The sequence below is a fragment of the Periophthalmus magnuspinnatus genome, chromosome 24, assembly GCF_009829125.3.
Source record: "Periophthalmus magnuspinnatus isolate fPerMag1 chromosome 24, fPerMag1.2.pri, whole genome shotgun sequence".
Lineage (NCBI taxonomy): Eukaryota > Metazoa > Chordata > Actinopteri > Gobiiformes > Gobiidae > Periophthalmus > Periophthalmus magnuspinnatus.
Window position 1 is genome coordinate 67,701 of NC_047149.1, and position 24,419 is coordinate 92,119.

Below are 24,419 nucleotides of genomic sequence, written 5' to 3' on the forward strand. Positions count from 1 at the left end.
CAAGGTTAAGAACCACTGCTCTAGCCTCTTTGTCTTTAGCATGTAGGCTCTGTGTGCCTTTGTGCCTTTAGCCTGTGCGTCTTTAGCCTCTGAGTCTTAAGCTTCTGTGTCTTTGGCCTCTGTGTCTTTGGCCTCTGTGTCTTTTGCCTCAGTGTCTTTAATCTCTGTGTTTTTAGCCTCTGTGCCTTTAGCCTGTGTGTCTTTAGCATCTGTGTCTTCAGTCTGTGTCTTTATCCTCTGCATCTTTAGCCTCTGTGTCTTTATCCTCTGTGTTTTCAGCCTCTGTATCTTTAGCCTGTGTCTTTAGCATCTGTGTCAGTAGCCTGTGTCTTCAGCCTCTGTGTCCTTTAAGCCTCTGTGTCTTTAACCTCTAGCCTCTGTCGTTAGCCTATAGGCTCTGTGTCTTTTATATCTGTGTATCTCTGTCTTTATCCTCTGCCTTTAGCCTGTGTGTCTTCAGCCTCTGTGTCTTTAGCCTTTGTGGTCGCAGTATATTTTTGACCTGGTTTGTTTTTGAAAATGGCGGTCCTCCATGCTCTCACACGCAACTAAATTCCTCTCCCTAAACTCCCTCATGGATCAAAAACACAGCACTCTCTTTACTGCAGTTCAGTCTCATGTGGTTTTAATGAATTATAATAATTAAACTAATCATTGAGGCAATAAAATAAGAATCAAAGCTGTTTAGTAATTGATGCCCTGGCCCTACACCTAACCCTCTTGTCTTGTGTTCTTTGTGTTCTCTTGGTTCTAGCAGCACCCTCACCAGCTCATTCCTGGCCCCTCACAGCGTGGTGCACAGTCCTAACACTCGTCACATGTGTTTTCTCTTGGTTTCAGCCACGCGCTCACCAGCTCAGCATCAAAACCTTCAGCTCTCCACCTCAGTGCAGCCACTGCAGTGCCCTCATGACCGGACTTACACGGCAAGGCTACGGCTGTGAGGGTAAGACCTGGTTTAGTCCAGGTTTAGTCCTGGTATATGAGTTCATTCTTTTGTTCTTTTCTCAGTCTGCTCGTTCGTGTGTCATGTGACCTGCCGAGACCACGCCCCTCAAATCTGTCCAATCCCGTCGGAGCTGCGGCCAGCGGGAGTTGATGTCCAGAGAGGCATCGGCACCGCCTACAAGGGCTACGTCCGGGTGAGTCCAAGTCCAGACCTGGATCATAATCAGATCTGACCGGGACATTTAGATGTTTGTATTTATCAGACCTGGATCAGGGTTAGTGTTAGCTTTGAAAGTAGCCATGTTTGTCAGTCCTAGTCAAAGACTCTATATCTCTGGATATAGCTAACCTGCTAGCCACCTCATTCCAAACAGGAAGTGATCATGAGTGTGATTCAGCTCCATCAACTCTGGCTCCAATTCACTTTCTATGTAAAAGCGTGGCCCCTCTCTCTATAACTGCTGCAGTCAGGCTTGTCGTATTAACCTGCTCTACATCATCCTGGGGTTTTCAATTCACTATCTTGTCCCAAATAAAGATATGTACATTAATAACAGACCAAACAGGTGCCTCTTTCCCAAGGTCACTCCCACTAGCATTAGCAACAGGTTTGATTGACAGCGTTGCTAAGCACCCTTCTTGCTTCTTGCTAAACCAGCAGTGTGGGCAGGACGAGTTGTTACCTTCAAAAGCCTCACTCTGGATTGACTATTTGGGCGCTATGATAGGTCGGAATTCCAAGCATGGGACTAGGCTCCAGCTTAGCTGCTATATCTGCTCGCCTTAATGAGTTTCATTTGGAGCAGAATGTTGTGGGTGACGTCACACTCCCGTCATCTACTTCTTTATACAGTCTATAGTCCTGGTTCAGTCCTGGTCCTGTCCTTATCCTGGGCCAGTCCTGGTTCTGACCCATGTTATGTCCAGGTGCCGAAGCCCAGTGGGGTGAAGAAGGGCTGGCAGAGAGTCTGGGCCGTGGTGTCGGACTGTCGCTTATTTTTCTACGACGTTCCAGAAGGAAAATCCACTCAGCCTGGGAACGCCGCCTCCCTAGTTCTGGATCTCAGGTACGGCCCACAGGGGAGTACGGTGGGTTACGGGCGGCGTGTGGTGTTTTATGGTGGGTTACGGGGATACGGAGGAGTACTAAGGGGGAGTATGGGGGGGAGTACAGTGAGGTATGGAAGGGGTAGAGGGTTATCTAAGGCCTTGGCTCTTAAACTCTCTGAAACGCTAAAATGAGCAGGTCTCTGACATTTCTATTTTGTAAAAGTAGCTCACTGGAGTAGAAACACATCATGGGGGCTCCATAGACCAGCTCCAAGGCTCCAAGAGAATCGTACCAGTGGAAAAGAGCCTTCTGACTTGTGTTTAGTCCTGGGTTAGCCCTGGTATAGTCCTGGTTTAGACTTGGTTCTATTCTTGTTCCAGAGATGAGTTCTTCTCCGTCTGCTCAGTACTTCCCTCTGATGTGATCCACGCACCTCGGAAAGATGTGCCCTGTATCTTCAAGGTGCAGGTGAGTCCTGGTTCAGTCTTGGTTTATTCCTGGTTCAGTCCTGGTTCAGTTTTGGTTTGGTCCTGGTTCAGTCCTGGTTTAGTCTTGGTTTTGTCCTGGTTCAGGCCTGGTTTAGTTCTAGTTCAGTCCTGTTTTAGTTATGGGTCACTCCTGGTTTATTCCTGGTTCAGTTTTTGGTTTTGTCCTGGTTTAGTCCTGGTTCAGTTCTGGTTTAGTCCTAGCTCAGTCCTGGTTCAGTTTTGGTCCAGTCCTGCTTTAGTCCCGGTTCAGTCCTGGTTTAGTCCTGCCTGTTTCAGTCCTGGTTCTGACCCGACCCTGGATTGGTCTCTGTGCAGGTGGGGTCTCGCGAGTCCAGTCTTAGTCCGGTCTCAGTCCTGGTCTTGGCCGACTCGGAGCAGGAACAGAGAAAGTGGCTAAAGGTTCTGGAAAGTCTCCACGTTCTCCTCAAACAGAACGGTCTCCTCCAGACGCGAGTACAGCGTCCCCTGGAGGTGTACGACCCGGCACTGCCCATGATCAAGAGTACACTGAGTGCTGCAGTACTAGGTATGACAATAACTACATGTACTACATATAGTACACAATGCTACATGTACTACATATACACACTAACAGTACAACCCGGTATTACCTCTCCCATGATCTGCCGCAGTAGTCGAGTATGTCGAGTACTGCATGTACTACAAGAACTGCATGCACTATGAGTACTACATGTACTATGAGTAGATATGGTTCGCATTTGGTGTCATGATTATCATGGCCAAAATAATTGTGATTAGGATGAGGATAATAAATAGGTTGAACAGTTTAAAAATGTCCTAGATATAAATAATTATCATTTTAATATTATGAATAAGTTCCATATTTACACAGCTGTTATAGTACTGCACTTTATTCTGAAAACAGCAGTGATCCAGAAGAGCTCAGAAGTTTGTTATGCTCATTCTGATGTAATGGTGATCTTTGTTGGTGATTATATAAAGTGTCCCATAAAAAATGAAAACAATTTTAACTTTAGTTTGCAAGGTGATAGAAACAAACTTTAAAATGTTGTACAGGTCTCCACACCTTGTTTCAACAGCAAAAAAAAAAAGTTGATATCTCCTGTAGTATTTTCATGATAGTTGTTTTACCCTTTTATCACCGTGAACTATATTACCGTTTATGTTTCATCCCTGAGTACGAGTAATATATATAATACATGTAGTACATATAATACATATAGTACATTTATGTATTCACTCACTGCCATTGGACAGTCTGGCTCTAAACCTCAGAGGGTGAGGGTCCTGGTCTGGTCCTGGTGTGGTCCTGGTCTGGTCCTGGTCCAGTTCTAATGTGGTTCTCTCTTGGTTCCAGATCGTGAGCGTGTGGTTTTGGGGACAGAGGAGGCATTGTTTGTGGTGGAGCTGACTCGAGATGGTGAGACACTTTAGTTCATCTGTTTGAGTCCAATATTGAACTTTATATTTTGTATAAATAGATTGAAGTGTGTCTTCATCAGGGGTACAATGAAAATAGATAAACATCCAAATGAAATTTGGATGATCTCCGGATCTCCGGACATGGAGACTAGCTCTGGGGACATGGAATGTCACCTCGCTGGGGGGGAAGGAGCCTGAGCTTGTGCGGGAGGTTGAGCATTACCGGCTAGATATAGTCGGCCTCGCCTCCACACACAGCTTGGGCTCTAGGACCCAACTCCTTGAGAGGGGCTGGACTCTCTATTTGTCTGGTGTTGCCCGCAGTGATGGAGACGGCGAGCTGGTGTGGGCTTGCTCATTGCCCCACAGCTCAGCCGCTTCGTGTTGGGGTTCACCCCGGTGAACGAGAGGGTCGTGTCCCTGCGCCTTCGGGTCGGGGACAGGTCTCTCACTGTTGTGTCGGCCTACGGGCCAAACAGCAGTGCAGAGTACCCGGCCTTCTTGGAGTCCCTGGGAGGGGCACTAGACAGTGCACCGACCGGGGACTCCGTTGTTCTCCTGGGGGAATTCAACGCCCATGTGGGTAACGACAGAGACACCTGGAGGGGCGTGATTGGGAAGAACGGCCTCCCTGATCTGAACCCGAGCGGTGTTTTGTTATTGGACTTCTGTGCTAGTCACAGTTTGTCCATAACGAACACCATGTTCGATCACAAGGGTGTCCATCAGTGCACGTGGCACCAGGACACCCTAGGTCGGAGGTCGATGATCAACTTTGTTGTCGTGTCATCTGATCTCCGGCCGCATGTCTTGGACACTCGGGTGAAGAGAGGGGCTGAGCTGTCAACTGATCACCACCTGGTGGTGAGTTGGATCCGCTGGCGGAGGAGGAAGCTCTCCAACATCGCGTGGCGGTCGGGGACAGTACCACTGGACTGGCAGACCGGTGTGGTGGTCCCTCTGTATAAGAAGGGGGACCGGAGGGTGTGTTCCAATTACAGGGGAATCGCACTCCTCAACCTTCCCGGTAAGGTCTATTCCAGGGTGGGTGGTGAGTCTCTGCCTCAAGTGGAGGAGTTCAGGAGTGAGGGAAGGATGGAGCGTGAGATTGACAGGCGGATCGGTGCAGCATCTGCAGTGATGTGGTCGCTGTATTGGTCCGTTGTGGTGAAGAAGGAGCTGAACCGGAAGGCAAAACTCTCGATTTACTGGTCAATCTACGTTCTTACCCTCACCTATGGTCATGAGCGCTGGGTAATGACCGAAAGGACAAGATCGCGGTGGCTGCTCCTCACCCTATCCCTTAGGGTGCTCAGTCACACGAGAGAAGCTCGGAGTAGAGCCGCTGCTCCTACACGTCGAGAGGAGCCAGCTGAGGTGGCTCGGGCATCTGCTCAGGATGCCTCCTGGACGCCTCCCTAGGAAGGTGTTCTGGGCATGTCCCACCGGAACACATGTCTTTTGGCTGGCTTCGGAACGCCTTGGGGTCCCACCAGAGGAGCTGGAGGACGTGTCTGGGGTGAGGGAAGTCTGGGAGTCCCTGCTTAGACTGCTGCCCCCACGACCCGGCCCTGAATAAGCAGAAGAAAATGGATGGATGGATACAGAACTCATTGACAGTGATGTCCACACTCCACAGAAAACAACTCAGCATGTGTACATACACATACAGACAAATATGTATGTCTTGATTTTGTTCATGTGAAGCCCAGGGAGGGGGGTAGGATGTCACCATGAGCTCAGGATTGTTTTTTTGTTTGTTTTATTTAAAAACAGAACTCAGTCCACTGACCGAGAGGTCCACACTCCACAGAAAAGATACAGACAGAGAAAAGATACAGAACTGACTGTGACATGGCCTTAAGTGCAGTTTTACACTCTTCCCTATGTGGTCACTGTGGTCATAGTGATTCTGTTTCTTTTGGTTCATCATTGGAACGAACAAATGAATACGAGAATTCAAACCATGCACACTGGTGCATCCTGTTCTTTTATCTCTGTACTTTTATCTCACATTGGTCTCAGTTGTCGATCATTTAAACATGACCTGTTTGGTTCTCTAGGTTCTGTTTGTTTTTCTTGGTTCTGATTGGTTCTCTTCTGTTTTCAGTGATCGTCCGAGCCTCCGACACTAAGAAGGTCTACCAGGTGGAGTTGGTTCCCCGAGAGAACCTTGTGGTTCTGGTCTGTGGTCGGACTAAACAGGTCCATCTTCAGTCCTGGGTGGCTCTGGACGGATCCGAGTCCAGTTTTGACATCAAACTCACAGAGACCAAAGGCTGCCAGGCACTGACCACCGGCACCCTGCGACCAGGGGGGGCATCCTGCCTAGTGACTGCTGTCAAGAGACAGGTGAGGACTAACCCGAGACAACTGAACTGACCGAGACTGACCAGGCAGTAAACCAAGACCGGAGGAGGACTGGACCGGGACTGAACAGGGAATGAACCAGGATGGAATCGGGACTGGACCGGGACTCAACAGGGAGTGAACCATGACTGAACCAAGACTGGAACAGGACTGAACCAGTACTAAGCCGAGACTGAACAAGGACAGCACCGGTACTAAATCAAGGCTGAACAGGGACTGAACCACAACTGAACCTGGACCACCTCTGGTCTCTGGTCTGATCCCCAGTCTAACTCTGATCTATCTTTTTTTTTTTTTTTATTTAATGCAAGGCATACAAACATAGTGACCATACATATACAATAGTGACAAGTAGTGGTAAGACAGACAAGACATACGAAGACATAACATGGTTTGTAGATGTAACAGCTATTTACAATTGTATATAAGAAGCCTGTGTCACATACACGGTAATGATAATAATAATAAAACAATAGAAATTAATTAGGTGTTGTGATCGGTGAAGATGCTGAGAGTGTACACCATAATATATTAATAGTTAATTATGCAGAAATGAAGAGTAAACTAAGTCATAAACATAAAACACAGAAAAATATAATAATAATAAAAAATATATACCGTAAATTTCGGATTATAAGACGCTACTTTTTTTCCACGCTTTGAACCCTGCGGCCTATACAGCAGTGCGGCTTATTTATTGAATTTTTACTGGATAACGGCCCCTGGGGGGCGCTCTCTAGCTGTAAACGTAAAAGATTCTGCTCTGAAGAATTCACTAGTTTTGATTTTGAACGATCATTTTGCCCATCATGAAATGGATATGATGCAGTTTTTAAGATAAAGAAGGAAATAGAGCAGGGGTCGGCCTGTAACACGCAAAGAGCCATTTGGACCCACTTTCCACGTAAAATAAAACACTGGGAGCCGCAAATACTTTTTGACATCTAAAATGAAGATAACACTGTGTAAAATAATAATATAACGGAATAATGTAGGTTTTATTTTCACGGACAAGCCTTCTACACGTGGCAGATAAATATGGCAAAAATAACTGTGCATAAGAAAGTGCATAAAAAAATACAACTCACCAAACCGCTGCATCAGTGTGAGCTCTGCGCTGATTATGTGATTATGTCTACTCTGCTCCGCAGTTTCTTTAAAAAAAAAAAAAAAAACTCTGAAAGCGCATCGTTTAATCCCAGGTGCTTATTCTCCATGTGCCAAAGCAGTTTTGAAGGTTTCATTGCCTCATTTGCTTTTCCCGCATATTACACAGAGTGGACTGCGCGTGAGAGTCACCTGTAGCGACAAATCCAGATTTTAAGTAGGCATTGTCTGTTAAATTTATCTTTGTTTTTCTTGGAGGTCGTAGTCTCCTCTTCTGGCTCCTCAGTTGTCCTTTTCCCCTTTGTTAAAAGCTCTCCAAAGACTTTTGTTTTGGCTCATTTTCACTCGCTTGTGGCTCTACTTTTGTGTGTCGTGTCTGATGTGTTATACGTGAAACGTCATCACGGAGACAAGAGCAGATAATATACTTGCTACTACATCAAATAGATTTCTGTGGCGATTTCCAGCAGGATTTTCATGATACATCTAGGGACGAGCTTATTAGTGTGTCATTAGGGACGGGCCAAAGTTGCTCCTGACCCCTGTGCACAGCGTCTGAAAATCAGGGCTCTTTACGCAGGACTGTGAGCTGTGTCTGTGTCTGTGAGACGTGAGACGTGAGCGGTGTTTGTTTTTAACATTGTTCCGCGAGTGTGACGCTTATTTTGAGCAACGAAAAATAAGAAAATATCATTTTATTTTAAGATCATAATAATCTTCCAATTTAAACTACAACAAAAAAGAGCTAACACAAATAAAATACACTTCAGCCACGCAGAACCGCAGTATGAGGCTGAAAGAGGCACATACGGCTCCGGAGCCGCGGGTTGCCGACCCCTGAAATAGAGCCACTGCACGTAAGCTCGGCATCAATGAATCCAACTTGGTCAATGTAAAAAGACGACAAAAGTTTTCAGAGGAAATAAAAGCAGATTTGGTGCAGCTAGGCAAATATAACGTTTGAGGTGATTTTTTTTTTAAATTGTAGCTACTTCATAACTTTAACAAAATATATCTTGTGAAAACGTAATAACTGAGACAGAGGTAACAATATCATTTTCACATTCATAGTCTATAAACCAGAGACACTGATTAGTTGTACATAAAGTGGGATATTGCAGTTTAACCATTTGGGCCAGATTTAATTTGATCTGTGGCTAAACCACTTTAATAAGAGTAGAGGGCACTGTTTCCCTTCTATGCTGTGCCAGTTCTTTTCATCTTATTATTGTAAAGTATTTTCTAGCAGTGCAGCGCTACATCAAGCTAATATCTTGATTTACTAACACGAAGGTAAATGACACGTGCCCACGAGGGAGTGCAGACCTATGGAATGTACGGAACTCATGATTTTGTGCACGTCTCAGGACTCTCTTCTGTCCTTTCCTCAGAGTCCGTTGCTTCATTGTTCACATTACCTGTGTAGAACTCATTAAACCTTCTGACTTTATGTTTCAGTCTCTTGGTCTTTGACACAATAGAAACGAACATTCTTACATTATTCTTATTGCAGTATTCTTATTGTAGTAATAATTGCACATTCCTTTATTCCATGTATCTTCGCTCCTTTTTAATCATCAAACACACGGCCTGTACAGATCTTTATTCAGATTTAACAGTTTCATGTCGCACTGTTGTAGATGAGGTAAACCAGTACGAACATTTGAACATGTATTGCGCAGCGGACTCCATTTTCTTCTCTTTTTTGCGTAGTCGCGGTGCATGATGGGATGTAGCAGTGCGCGAAATCTGCACGGATGCACACTTCGGTTACGGCCAATCTCCGTGGAAATGCTGGAAACGCAGGGCACATTTTGTCTTGCTCGTTCGTGGGGTGCATTGAAATGGGACAGCCCTTGTCGCGCCGAAAATTACGTAACTGCCCTTCGACGCACGCTTCCAATGGTGATTCTAAGGCCATTTTGGCGAATTGAGACACGGCCCCCGTCTCCCCGTTATTACCGCTATTACTTCAGCAACGCCTCCTGACTACGGGTGTCATAAATGACCAATATTGATCCATATATAAGGCGCATCGGATTATAAGGCGCACTGTGGGTTTTTGAGAAAATTAAAGGCTTTTAGGTGCACCTTATAGTGCGGAAAATGCGGTAATAGTATTAATAATAATAATAATTATTATTATTATTATTACTATTATTATTAAATAAATGAAAATCTGTATAGTTAAGTGAATTCAGTTTTGTAAAAAGTGTAAGAGGGTATTCCAATTAGGGGAGATTCTCTTGTGTCATTAATTGTGAATCATTGTTCTATGGAGATGTATTCTAGAAGTAGTTTTTTCTATTGGTTGAGACTAATTTTTTTATTTCCAGTTGATAAGTATTGTTTACTTGGCTATAGTTAGGGCTACGAGGAGCAGTTTAGTTTCAGTTGGGTCTAGGCTAACATGGAATGTGTCTCCTTGAAGGCAGATTGAGGGGGAGTGAGGGATGCGGTAGTCCAAGAAGGCAGAGAGTGATTCTGTCACTTGTCTCCAAAACTGGAAGACAAGTGAGCAGAACCATAAGTCATGGATGTAGGTGTCGGTGGAGTTTTGTGTGCAGTTGGTGCATTTGTCTGTACTTCAAATGTTGCCATTCTCTGTCTAGTAAGATGTGTTCTATGTAGTATTTTGTGTTGTATGAGGTGTAGGTTTTTATTGTCAGACATACTGAGTGTTATTGCAGATTTGGGTCCAGAAGTTGGCATCAGGGGCAATTCCCAAGTCTTTTTCCCATGTTTCATGTGGTATTGCAACATTGCCATATTTCCCCTGGAACTTTTTCACATATTGTCACATCTTGGGGTCCCACAGGAGGAGCTGGAGGTCGTGTCTGGGGTGAGGGAAGTCTGGGAGTCCCTGCTTAAACTGCTGCCCCCAAGATCCGGACCCGGATAAGCGGAAGAAAATGGATGGATGTCCAGATTTTTTTTAAATAAAAAACTTAAAAGAGCAGCGTGCAAAAGCATTCAGTCCCCTTTTTCTTGAATGCAACCAATTGCTTTTAGAAGTTGCCTGACGATTTTGGAAAAATTGAATGTTGACCTAATGACTAAAAACAGTCCACCTGTGTGTAATCTTGTCTCATTAGAAATGCAGCTGTGCTGTGAACGCCACAGAAGTTTGTTAAGAGAGTGTTGGGGAGTAAACCACAAAATGAAGTCAAAGCAACACACCAAAGAGGTCAGAGAAAAAATTGTGGTGAAGTTTAAAGCGGAGCTTGGATCTAAAAAGTAGCACTGTTCAATCCATCATCCAGAAATGGAAAGAGTATGGCATAACTGCAAGCCAGCCAGGCTCTCCACCAAAACTTACAGAACGAACAATGTCATGATCCCCACTGTCCGCTCCTGGTTTTACTCCTGTCCTGCTCTTTCCCTCCCTCACCTGCCAGATCTGGGCTGGGCTCCTGGCTCCTCCTGCACACACCTGCAGCCCATCAGCGCAATCAACACACCTGCTGTGGATAAAAGGAGCTGGGAGAAGAGACTCAGCGCGAGATCATTGTCGTGTTCACTTCATCCCTGTCGTGTCTCTGCATTCCTGTCTGTTCCTGCGTTCCGTGTTCCGTGTTCCCATTGTGTTCCGGCCCTGGATGTCTCCTGCCTGCTCTGCCCTACGCCCGTCTGGTCTGCCTGTCTTCCTGTCGTCCCTTCATGTCCTCGGTCCTTGTGTTTCCTGTGTTCCTGCTCACCTGCTCACCTGCTCACCTCCGGATCACCCACTGGTTGTACATTGTCATTTTCTACAATAAATCCTGTAAATATTCCCCGAGTCTGCATCCTTTGGTCCGCTACACTCACCCGTTACGACAGAACAAGCAGAGCACTCGTCAGAGATGCAGCCAGGAGGCCCATGGTGACTCTGGAAGAGCTACAGAGATCCACAGCTCAAGTGGGGGGAATTTGTTCACAGGACAACCATTAGTCGTGCACTACACAAATCTGGTCTTTATGGAAGATTGGCAAGAAGAAAGCCATTGTTGAAAACCATCCATAAGAAGTTTCTTTTAAAGTTCGCTAGAAGTCATTTAGAGGACACAGCAAATATGTGGCAGAAGGTGCTCTGGTCTGATGAGACCAAAATCAAACTTTTTTGCCTAAAAGCAAAATGCTACGTGTGGAGGAAAACTAACACTGCACATCACTCTGAACACACCATCCCCACAGTCAAATACTGTGGGGGCAACATCATGTGGTGGTGGTGCTTTTCCTAGGCTGGAACAGGAAAGCTGGTCAGAGTTGATGAGAAGATGGATGGAGCTAAATGCAGGGCAATCTTGGAAGAAAACCTGCTTGAGTCTGAAGACTTCAGACTGGGGCAGAGATTCACCTTCCAGCAGGACAACGGTCCTAAACATAAAAGTGACAATGGAATGGTTTAAAGCAAACATATTCATGTGTTAGAATGTCCCAGTCAAAATCCAGACCTAAATCCATTTGTGAATCTGTGGCAAGATCTGAAAACTGCAGTTCACAAACAGTTTCTATCAAATCTGATAGAGCTTTAACTATTTTGCCAGGAAGAATGGGCAAAAATTTTCAGCCTGTGCAAAGCTGGTGGAGACATACCCCAAAAGATTTGCAGATGTAATTGCAGCAAAAGGCGGTCCCACTGAATACTTTTGGATGCTGCACTTTTCAGTTTTGTTTTTTTTTTGTTTTTTTAAATCTGGAAATGACGTATAATTTTCTTTCTTCTTCACTATTATGTACCAATTTGTGTTATTTATTCACATAAAATGCAAATTAAAAAAATATTTAAATTTGTGGTTGTAACTTGATAAAATTTGAAAAAGTTCCAGGGGGATAAATGCTTTTGCAAGTCACTGTATATGCTGCAGATGTATGATTCCTTTCTCTTCCCATGTATATGGCTTTCTTGTCTTGTAGAAGGTCTGTATTGTTCCAGGTAGGTGTGAAGTTGGATGGTGCTATGGTGGTGTTAGTAATTTTATGAAATTTCCATCAGGCTGTCAGAGCCGAAGATATTATTAAAAATGTAAAGCATGGGTGATGTTTGATTGTATGGCCTTGGAATGGGAGGTTGGTTATTGGGATGTCGCCACAAATTGCCAGTTCAATATCGGACCAGATGTTATCCCCTATGTGAGGGTAAGTCCATTTGAAAATATATTGCAGTTGCATTGCTAGAGTAGTGAAAAAGTTTGGCGCTCCAAGTCCACCTTGTGATTTAAGTTTTTGTAGCATGGATAGTTTTATTCTGGAAGGTTTATTTGCCAGTAGAATGTTGATATTATAGAGTCAGAATCAGAATCAGAAGACTTTTATTGCCATAGTCTGTGAACACAGTTCACAAACTAGAAACTTGATACGGTGAAAAAGTGCAACATAAACACACTGAATAAATACAAATACAAATACAAATAAGGGCATGCACAAAGTTAAAAAGATATGCTTAAAAAAAATCTAATGAAATACTTAAAGGGAAAAAATATGTACAATAGCAGCATCAGAACAACAGTGCAAAGTGGCTTATTAAAGTGACCGGTGTTATAAAGTGTCCAGTTTAGTGCAGATATTATAAAGTGTTCATGAGACAAACAGCAGAGGGGAAGAAACTGAGTCGAGGGATTGGAACCAATTTGAGGTTGAAGGAGTTGGGATCATGGAGAGGAGATCATTTATTTTAGGGAGAATTGACATTTTAAGTGTTGCTATTTAGCCAATGAGGGACAGTGGAAGATTCATCAAAAGTTGGAGGCTATCTGTAACTGAAGGGGATGTAGTTAAGACTGAACAGCCCTGACCGGAGATCCTGATGCCAAGGCAAGTGATTTGTACATATGGGTATGGGAGGGTATGGACTGCCGCATCCCAGCTATTGGTCTGTAGAGGTAGGATGGTCGATTTGTGAAGGTTAATTAAGTAGTCTGAGATGTTTGAGAATTGTTTTTGATTAGTTTGATGGTTTCTGTCAGTGATGGGAAAACCTTGCTTGCTCTTGCTGCTTCCTTCCTTACTTTCTTTGTAATCATTTTACCTCTTACATTGCTGGAAGATTTGTTTATTTATGATTTTCTTTTAAGTAAACCAAGACTTTTAAAATATGTTTTAACTAAATTTCTGACAAGCCAGCGGGGAAAGAAACCAAAAGAATTCTTTCTGCGAATACTGTCAGAACTATCAACAACAAATTAATGAGCTACAAGCACGGATATTTGTTTTAGAATCTGAAAAAGTACTTCATCGGACGCTCCGTGTGACTTCTAAGCAACCCATAGTTACCTTTAGAGAAGAGGGTGAAAAAACTGCTACTTTCAACTTAAACCTGAGTGATACAGTGTCTTTTCCAAAACGTTCTAAAGACAAGAAGGCCAAGCCAACGCAACAATTGATAAGAGAATTCTAATATAAATCACCCAAAATACATCTTACAAACAGATTTTTACCACTGACACAGACTGATGCTGATGTTAACATACAAACAAAATGGATTTTTGTCACGAAACAAGGGCAATGAAGTTGGCAAAATAGCAGCGGCAGACATGCGATCTGTGCCAAACGTCAAGGTCAGAGATACGCTGCTATTAGGAGACGGTGCTGTCAGAGATGTGAGCCACAAAGCAATCCAAACTTGCTCTTTCCCAGTCACATTGTTTCTGAGATCACAAAACTCCTGCCAAATGTTTTGTCATACCAAGGAGTTAAACAGCTGATTGTGCATGTGGGTGCAGTTGACTCAGACTGAATTAGACTGAAAATCTTGAAAAAGAATTTCATTAAATTATTCGAGGATCTTGATAAAGTGGAGGTTAAGACTTTCATCAGTGGACCTCTTCCTAGCATAGACAGAAGGAAGATGAACAAATTTACCCGGCTGTTTCAGCTGAACACATGTCTGTTTGTGTAGCAAGGAGGACTGCACTACATTGAGAACTTTGATCCATTTTAAAAACAAGAGGACCTGTTCAAGGGAAATGCAGAGGTGGAGTGAGAGTGCTGACAGATAACCTCCTCCACGCTCTGAGGCACTGGCCTGGACAGGGTCCTGGCCCAGTGAGAGAAAAGAAGAATGAGAGAAGCATCCCTGCTGCACCAGCAGCATCACAACTACCACATTCACCACCAGCACCACAACCATCTCCCCCAGCAAGGGATTCAGCAGCACCAGCACCTCCCCCAGAGAACAAGTCAGCAGCACCACCACCTCTCCAAGTGAAGGATCCATCTCCAGCGTCACTTCCTCCAGGGCCCTCGTTACAGGGGTTGAACCTGGCCTCTCTGTGACAGCGCCAACAAAGGTTTCAGTCCTAGCAGCATCCCCATCCCCTCCCCTGCCCACAGTCCACTCCTGGGTCCCCTTTGCTACATCTACTCCTTCTAGGGACTCCTCACTCTCCTTTTCCTCCCCACCTTCACCCATGGCCCTTCCCAACCATCTAGAAAACCTCATCAGATCAGGAATTAAGATGGTTTCCCGCACACCTAATATAGTGCGAGTTCTGGCATCAACTATGATGAACTCTTTCCTGTACCCACCTGTGCCCACTTTTCTTTCACCCAAACTCTCCCTGCTTCACCTACTCGGCCCTCACCTGGTCCCTCACCCAAACTCCTCCTGCTCCACCTCCTCAGCCCTCACCTGGTCCCTCACCCAAACTCCCCCCTCCTCGCCCTTCTCTGCCTTTCCCCAGAGCTGTTAGCAGCAAGCGCTAGGACACACAGGGCCTCTGCTGTCTCAGGACATACAGTCATGATAAAAAATAATAGCATATTGAGGCCCTGTGATGGAGCTATATATGCAGTTACACCACATAGACTGATCAACAGAAGGACAGTTAGGTTGTCCAATCAGAGACATTTATTTCACATTCCCTGTAAGACGATAACATCCAGCCCTACTGAAACTAATCTGAAACTTGCTGTGCTCAATGTCAGATCTTTAGGTAACAAGTCATTTTTAATTAATAATTTTCATCTCTTCTTTTAATATTAATTTTATGTTTTTTAACCAAAACATGGCTTGACAAAAACACAGGTAATGCAATTCTAGTGGAATCAACTCCACCCAACTTCAAATTTGACTCTGCGTTGAGATGATTTGGTCACTCACAGGTTGTCATTTGGGGTGTTTTCATCTTTTGATTATGTTTCCTTTAAAATGGAGCTAAAACAACCCCCCTCCATAGTCTAAGTAGTCATATACAAACCTCCCCAGTACTGTCTGAGCTTTATTGATGATTTTACTGAAATGCTTTCAGTCGTATGCACAGACTTTGATGGTTTAGTCATTACAGGTGATTTTAATGTACATGTGGATAATGTGTTTGACAGAAATGGTAAAGAGCTCAGTTTTGTCCTTGAAACATTTGGTCTGACTCAGCATGTCAGCAAGCCCACCCACAGCAGAGGACACACTCTGGACCTGCTCATTACAAAAGGAGTAAATATTTCAAATGTCAGTGTAGTGGATGTTACTCTGTCTGATCACCACGTATACTGATTAACAGAAGTTCCTGTGTCTTTTTTGTCCTGTCTGTTATTCCCAAACCAGCGGCTGGTCCTGCAGTTGTTCAAAGGAGACACATAAATGATAACACAGGTGCATTGATCATGGAAATGATACACTTTGAGAATGCCTCATGTTCTCATGTTGATAATTTGTTGAACTCTGTGACTTTGAGTGTTTTGAATGTTCTGGACACCATTGCCCCAATGAAGGTTAAAATGGTTAAAGATAAGCAGAAAGTGCCATGGAGGAATGATGACTCGGTCAGGGCACAGAAAAGTGTGCTAGAGGGCCGAGCGGGAATGGCCCAAGTCAAAGCTCCAGGTTCATTATGAGATTTACCGAGAAAAGATGCACATGTACAACCACAGATTATGTAGAAAAAGGGAGGTATTTTTCTGACATTATTGGAAGTTTTAGTAACAACTCTTGTGTCCTGTTTGCAACAGTAAACAGGACACAGGAACCCTAGCTCCGCTGCCGTTAGAACAAATTTCCAAATCTAAGTGCAGTTGACAAGGACACCCAGAACCCACCTAGACACTTAGAGCTGACTCACTTTGCACCTGTAACTAACAAAACTGTCCAAGAGATTGTCACCAATCTGAGTTCTTCTACATGCTGCCTCAATGTGTTACCCACTAAATTTCTAAAGTCTGGTCAATAGTTTGCTGTCACCACTCGCTTGCATGGTGTCACATGTCGCTTCAATCTAGAATATTCCCAAGAACTTCAAAAACTGCGGTTATCAAGCCTCTCCTAAAGAAGAGCAGTCTTGATGCCACCATATTGAACAATTACCAACCAATCTCAAATCTGCTGTTTCTAGGCAAAGTCCTTGAAAAAGCTGCTTACCAACAGCTTATTCACTTTCTCCAAATGAACAACTCCTTTGATGTTTTCCAGTCAGGTTTTAGACCCCACTACAGCACTGAGACTGCTCTTACCAAGGTGACAAATGACATTCGCTTGAACACTGATACAGACAAAGTCTCAGTCTTGATCCTTTTAGATCTTAGTGCTGCCTTTGACACTGTCGATCATGGGATCCTCTTACAGAGACTAGAGGACTGAGTGGGCATCTCTGGTACGGCACTAAACTGGTTCAAGTCCTATCTAGAAAACAGGGAATTGTTTGTTGAAATTGTAAAATGTGTCTCAGATAAAATGTCCTTGACCTGTGGGGTGCCCCAGGGGTCTCTCTTTCTTTAAAACCTTCAAGTCAGGCTAGAAATCTAGGGACTCAGACTCGAACTTTAACAGCCACATCAAATCAGTAACATCTGCATCTTTTTACCTCCTAAAGACATTGCAAAAATCAAAGGCATACTGTCAAAGCCAGACTTAGAGACTTATCCATGTTTTTTTGTTTTGTTTTTTTTTTAGTTTATTTGAATAGGGACAATGCACATTAATCAACATTTCTGTAAATGTGCCAGTATTAGCTATACAGCTAGTTTCCAACTGCAGTCCCTATGGCAAGATGTAAAATGCCACCACACATAAAATACAAAGTTTGTATAAATAGTTAGTTTGGTTATTAGTAAAATGTTCTAAAAGTTAGTGCAGGTAAGCAGGCAATTAATAAAACACTGACAAAGACAGACAAAATCTACAGACATAACACAGAACAGATGAGGCCGGCAGGCAGCACATGGCAGCACAATTTCACATTTGGCATTTGTCTCCAGTAGGTTAGACTACTGTAACGTTCTGCTCACTGGCCTCTCCAAACGAGCCTTAACACAGCTGCAGTACATCCAGAACGCTGCTGCTCGGGTCCTGACTAGAACCAGGAAGTATGAGCACATAAGTCCTGTGCTCAGGTCTCTGCACTGGCTTCCTGTAGCTCAAAGAATAGACTTTAAAGCAGCTCTACTTGTGTACAAGTCTCTTCATGGATCAGCACCACAGTACATCTCTGACATGTTAGTGCCATATGAACCACTCTGGGCACCAGCAGGAGGCCTGTCCCTAAAGTCCTCAGAGTCAGGACTAAACATGGGGAATCAGCATGGAACAGTCTTCCTGAAGATATGAGACTGGACTCTACTTTGACAATGTTTAAATCCAGCCTCAAAACAGTTCTGTTTAGCTGTGCATACAGCTGAAAGGTTTTTAATTCTGGACTCTTCTGTTTTAATGTTAATTTTATGATGATTATTTGTGATTATTTATGTTTTGATTTGTGTGATTTTAATGTCATCCTTGTTCTGTAAAGCACTTTGAATTACTTTGTGTACAAATTGTGCTATACTTGCCTTGCCTTGCCATGTGTATGGTTGCTGCAAGTACAGTAATACAGTAATATATCATCTGCGTATAAGCTAATTTTATGGTGATGAGTGGGTGTCTGAATGCTTGTATTGGTTGGGTTTTGATGGATGGCTGTTGCAAGTGGTTCAATAAATATAGTGAATAACGTTGGAGAGAGTAGACATCCCTGTCTGGTTCCTCTATAGTGTGAATGGTTGTCAGTCTGTTAGTCAATACTGTAGTGGTAACTGAAGTATGCAAGATACATATCCAGTTAATAAAGGATTTCCCAAAGCCAAATTTTTTGTAGTGTTCATAGAAGACCAGTTTACATTATTAATTATTATTATTACATTATTATTACAAATTGTTCAAGTATTTTGTCTGATGAGTATAAGGATGTATAAAAGTCCTTGAATATGTGGTTTATTTCTTCTGATGTACTGTGTTGGCTTTCCTAAGGACTTATCCTTAATAATAACAGTTATTGCCTTTTCTTTATTTTGCTTTATTTGATTTGCTAGATATTTGCCTGGCTGATTATTGTAGTGGAAATGCTCTTGTCATAGTCTGTGTATTATAAATTTGGTTTTACTAATAATAATATTATGGTTCAACTTGTATTTATCCTGCTTTAGTCTGTCTTGTATTTTTTCTGTGGGGTTGTTTGCATTTATGGTTTCCAATTGTTTTATTTTCTGTTCCAATTCATTTTGTTCCTTGTTTTTTTTCTAACTTTGATCTCTGGTTGCTGGTCTGTGGCCTCTGGTGTGGTCTTACTCTGGTCTCTGTTCTCTGGACTGGTTTCTTGTCTGGTCTCTGGTCTAACTCTGGTCTCTGGTTTCATTTCCTCAGGTGCAGTGCTTCGAGCTGACCCGTTCTAAGCCATTCTATCGGAGAATGTGGGAGGTACAGGCTCCAGGACCAGTGCAGTGGTTAGGAATGGTTTTGGACCGGATCTGTGTGGGTTTTCCTGGAGGGTTTGCTCTCCTGGCTCTTCAGGGAGAGTCCAGTCCAGTGTCTCTGGTCTGGCCCCAGGACCCAAGTCTAGTCTTCCTGTCACAAACACCTTTGGATGCCCTGCACGCCGCTCCACTGAGCCGCTCCAATGAGATCCTCCTTTGCTTCAGCCAAACTGGGGTCTATGTGGACCACCAGGGCAGAAGAGCCAGGACCAGAGAGCTCATGTGGGCCGGGATCCCTACGGCCTTCAGTGAGTCGGGGAAGGGCGTCTGACATTCAAAGAAGGCATCTGCCACAGAGAGGGAGGGCATCTGATACAGAGAGGGACAGCTTCTGGCACACAGGGAAGCCATCTAACACATCTGTCTCTCCTCAGGTTCCAGTGCGACTCACCTCACAGTTTACTCAGACTACGGAGTCAACATCTATGACCTCCAGAGTTCAGAGTGGCTCCAGACCCTCCCCATCAGAAGGGTACTGACCTCATTTAGTCCTGGTTTAGTCCTGGTTTAGTCCTGGTTTAGATCTGGTTTAGTCTTGATTTAGTCTTGGCGTAGTCCTGGTTTAGACCTGGTTTAGTCCTGATTTATTCCTGGTTTAAACCTGGTTTAGACCTGGGTTACTCCTGGTTTAGTCCTGTTTTAGTCCTGGGTTAGACTTGTTTTAGACCTGGTTTAGCTCTTAGTTACTCCTGGGTTAGACCTGGTTTAGTCCTGGTTTAACCCTGATTTAACCCAGTTCTAAAGTGTATTTTGTACAGTTGCGTCCCTTGAACTCTGATGGATCGTTGAACTTGCTCAGCTCTGATCCTCCAAGACTCATCTACCTCCAGAAAACAGGTGAGAAGAGGGGTCTGGGGAGAGTGGGGCAGAGGAAGTGTTTGGGAAGAGGGAGAACAGAGGATGCATCTGAGGAGAGGGAGGAGGACCCTGGGGAGGAGGAGTTCCACAAAATCAGCAAACTCACCTTTTACCAAACTCACGTTCTACACAAATCACGCTGCAGCAAATTGACTTTCCCCAAAGTCATGGTCTACCAAACTGACATTCTACCACAATCACATTCTAATAAACTCACAGTCTACCAAACTCACATTTTTTCACACCCACGTTTCAAACTCACATTCCACCAAACTCACTCTCTATCAAGCTTACATTCTATCCATTTCATGTTCCCCCAAACTCACATTTTATGTCCTACCAAACTCATGTTCCATCAAACTCACGTTCTACCAAACTCATGTTTCATGTCCTACCAAACTCATGTTCCATCAAACTCAGATTCCCCCAAACTCACGTTTTACCAAACTCCTGTCCTACCCAGCTCACATTTTACCAAACCCACATTCTACCAGATTATGTTCCACCAAGATCACATTCTACTAAATTGACAGTCCACCAAACTCACGTTCTACCAAACTCATGTTCCACCAAAAGCACACCAAACTCACATTATTCAGCCACGCCCATTTTTGAGTCCAGACACAGTCAGACACGGACAGAGTCCCTGACACAGAGTCCCTGACACAGAGTCCCTGACACAGAGTCCCTGACACAGAGTCCCTGACACAGAGTCCCTGACACAGAGTCCCTGACACAGAGTCCCTGACACAGAGTCCCTGACACAGAGTCCCTGACACAGAGTCCCGGACACAGAGTCCCGGACACAGAGTCCCTGACACAGAGTCCCTGACACAGAGTCCCGGACACAGAGTCCCGGACACAGAGTCCCGGACACAGAGTCCCGGACACAGAGTCCCGGACACAGAGTCCCGGACACAGAGTCCCGGACACAGAGTCCCGGACACAGAGTCCCGGACACAGAGTCCCGGACACAGAGTCCCGGACACAGAGTCCCGGACACAGACATAGAGTTCTGCATTAAGAGCACACAAACACACCAAATATCTGTCACTTTAAACTCTCTAAAATCAGGGACTTTTCTCTTTGTGTTTTTCCTTTATTTCACATCACAGTTTTGCTCTTGTTCCACTCATAAGATGCCATGGCAACAGAACTCACTGTCTAGGCCTTATGAAATAACTTGTGCAACCCTGGGGCAACCTGTGTGTATTGCAGAGGGAGGCACCTGGGGAGAGGGGGAACTGGCCTTGCCAGGGGTGACAGAGAGCAGCAGGAAGTTGATGGTCCGAACCCGAAGCAAAAGAAAGTTTCTGTTTAAACTCCCTGAAGAGGAACGGCAGCAACAGAGAAGGTACAAGTGCTATAAATACTGCTAATACTGCTACAACTGTTTAAACTCCCCGAAGAGGAGAGAAGGTAAAAATATTACAGATACTTTTAATACTCATAAACTAATTTATGTAAAGTTATTTTTTTATAATTTTTTCATGTGCTTTTATTTAAGCAAGTGAAAACCCCACTGAGATGTTTCAGTGTTGACCTATTGGTGAAACATCATGAAGAAACATTTTCACATTTGCACTAAAACAGAAACAGTTCAAATGATTATAAAAAGAGACAGACAGTTCAGAGGATTCTTTTTGTTTTTTAAAAATGAGCTTAAGTCAGCCCCATATGGTCCATGGTCAGTCCTATACAGTCTATGGTCTCTTACAGTCTGTGATCAGTCCCATAGTTTGTGGTCAGTCACATAGGGTCAGTGGTCATTGGCCTTCAGCTCTGCACCAGGAGCACAGACAGAACCACATACAGTCTTATACATTAATGACGGACAACGAGTATACCTCCAAGCTCAAAGCAGCTCAGCTCTGGCATAGAGTTGAGTGTTGTTTGTGTATGTTAAGTGTGTCATTTGCATGTTAAACATGTTGTTGTGGCTGGTTAAACTCCTCTGTTGTTTCTGTGTTTCAGGGAGATGCTGAGGGACCCGGAGCTTCGGTCTAAAATGATCTCAGGACCAACAAACTTTAACCACATCTCACACATGGGACCAGGGGATGGCATGCAGATCCTCCGAGACCTACCTATGGTGAGAAGGGAGGTGTCTGTGGTGAAGGGGAGCGGGGGAGGGCCTCACTGTGGAGAGAATAGACTGTATAAAGAAGTGGACTCAGTGAGTGTGATGTCACCTATGGCATTTGGCTCCAAATTAAGCTAATCAAGGCTAGCAGTTATAGGGGATAATCTGGAGCACAGTTCCGTGCTCCGTGGAATTCCGAGTGTCATAGCAACCAAAGAGCCAATCCGGTGGGCGTTTAAGAATTCTAAATCAAACCTCTTGCGGAAACTAGCGGAAGTGACATCAGGGAAATTATTAATGTTCATATCTTTATTTCAGGACAAAATATTCAAATAAAAACTCCAGGATGAGCAGGATAAAACCAATATTTTAAGATCAAATTGACGAGTGTGACTGGAGCAGTTATGGAGAGAGAGGCAACAGTTTTCCAGTGTGAAGAGAATTAGAACGGATGCGCGGGCATGCACACTCCCGATTTGGAAGTGCGTTAGCTGTGTCCATTTATATATGCAGTCTATGGTGGCGAGGGGGCTTGGTGGTCATAACCATTGTTCACACTGAGCATGCCCAGATACTCTGGCACTGAAGTGTAGTAACTGTACTCTGGACAAAGCTCATTTTTGAGGATGGTTGGATCAAACTGTCTTGTGTATTTGTCCTGTGTTATAGAATACGGACAAATATGCTTAAAACGGTTACACACGTGTGACCACAGAGCACAAGACAAACATGTGTAAAACAGTTACACACATGTGACCACTGAACACGTGACAAAAACATTTAAAACAGTTACAGACATGTGACCACAACATGGGACAAAAACACTAACACTCTTGCATCTCTTCAGGGTCTGATTGGTGGTGGTAGTGGGTCGGTGTTGGATGGAGGTTATTTACTATTTATTCTGTGTGTTCCAGAGCGTGTCTCCTCAGGAGCAGGAGCCTGTGAATCGCTCCAGACCGTTGTCCAGTATTTCCAGACACCAGCAGCGCAGCAAGAGCCACATCACCAGAACGGCCTCAGGTTAGAGCACCACCACCCATCAACACCATACCTACACCAGCAATGCTGCCATTTGCACAGAATGGCTGTCTAACCCAGAGCCTGCATGACCATAAAAAGGTGTCCCTCACCTGTCCTGTCCTGTGATTGGTTTAGATTTCGGAGGTGGAGTTTCTTCTCGGCTGGAATTGGACCCAGATCTGGAGGTGGGACTTCCTGAGGATTGTAACCAGATTATCATAGGTCTAAAGTCTGATCTGACTCTAACGGTTCTTTGTTTCAGGATTCGGACTCTGTCAAACTCTCATCCAACAGCAGCCCACCTTCCCCTAACTCCCCCAGCTCCGCCCACCAAACCCCTGAGCTCGAGCTTGATCTTAACCAGACCCACTTCAGCTGAGCGGGTCTGAACCAGGTCTGAACCGGAGCTGAACTGGAGCTGAACCAGACCTAAACTGGGTCTAAATCGGGCCTAAATCGGATCTAAACCTGACTCTGAATCAGGGCCCACTACACCTAGTTCAGACACTGTCTGCACCACAAGCACGACTGGAGTCTGGACAAGGATTTATAACTAGTCTGCAGGACTACAGTCCTGGTTCAGACTTGCTTTAGTACTGGTTCAGACCTGGTTAGCCATGGTTGACACCTGGTTCAGACCTGCTTTGGGTCCTGGTTTACACCAGGTTCAGAAACGCATTAGTCCTGGTTCAGACCTGATTCAGTCTTGGGTCCAATGTGTGCTCTGAAAAACACTCTTAACATGACACTAGAGAATCACTCTGGCTTCTTAACATTTTCTCTTAAATATTTACTATTGTATCAAGTTTATAATTTTAAACAATTTGAAGCTGCTGAAGGAACCTGTGCAAATAACTTTATCTTTAAAAACAAATACTTTACTTTTACGTTTTACATAGCACAAGGGGAAATGCACGGCAGACATTTTCTGCCATCAAAACCACCGCTACAAAATGGCTGCCAATGTATGTGTAAAAAAATGAGAGGTTTTATGACTTTATGTTGATTTTATGGTTTTATTTGTGCTGCTGAGGATCGGGAACACTTTATTTGGATAAAACACTGTAACACGACGACATGACACTACTGTTTTTGGTGGAATCACTTTAAAAGATCTTTGTAATTATCAATGTTAAGAATAAAAATATGTCAAAATCACACCTGTGTAAAGAGCACTGTAAAACATATCAAGAGCATACTGTGAATAGTGTTTAAAGAGAGACTGTTCTGCAAAATCAAACTTTCTCCCATGTTATGATGTTCCCTCATCAAAAACATGTCTGAAGAGGTTTTAGATGTCATCCATGGATGTTTGACTAATTGAGCGATCTCTCCTGGGCCCAATTCAAACCGTCCTTATGATTAGCTATACAAGCCTGTACAAGGCTCC

The 24,419-nt window shown here is 44.1% G+C and overlaps 1 protein-coding gene across 2 annotated transcripts in view; it reads left to right on the forward strand.

Moving 5' to 3' along the window:
- The window catches only part of LOC117392634 (serine/threonine-protein kinase MRCK beta-like), a 73,929-nt gene extending 49,742 nt beyond the window's left edge, over window positions 1-24,187 (forward strand). For both annotated transcript variants that reach the window (XM_033990747.2, XM_055232184.1), the window contains exons 24-38: window positions 841-946; window positions 1,012-1,142; window positions 1,876-2,015; window positions 2,380-2,467; window positions 2,803-3,013; window positions 3,827-3,889; window positions 6,002-6,243; window positions 18,956-19,313; window positions 19,440-19,537; window positions 19,824-19,902; window positions 21,142-21,277; window positions 21,898-22,015; window positions 22,924-23,029; window positions 23,165-23,214; window positions 23,292-24,187. In XM_033990747.2, the coding sequence (XP_033846638.1) occupies window positions 841-946; window positions 1,012-1,142; window positions 1,876-2,015; window positions 2,380-2,467; window positions 2,803-3,013; window positions 3,827-3,889; window positions 6,002-6,243; window positions 18,956-19,313; window positions 19,440-19,537; window positions 19,824-19,902; window positions 21,142-21,277; window positions 21,898-22,015; window positions 22,924-23,029; window positions 23,165-23,214; window positions 23,292-23,408 (2,043 nt within the window). In that variant the 3' untranslated portion in view covers window positions 23,409-24,187. The remainder of the gene's footprint in view (window positions 1-840; window positions 947-1,011; window positions 1,143-1,875; window positions 2,016-2,379; window positions 2,468-2,802; window positions 3,014-3,826; window positions 3,890-6,001; window positions 6,244-18,955; window positions 19,314-19,439; window positions 19,538-19,823; window positions 19,903-21,141; window positions 21,278-21,897; window positions 22,016-22,923; window positions 23,030-23,164; window positions 23,215-23,291) is intronic.
- Window positions 24,188-24,419: the final 232 nt, after the last annotated feature.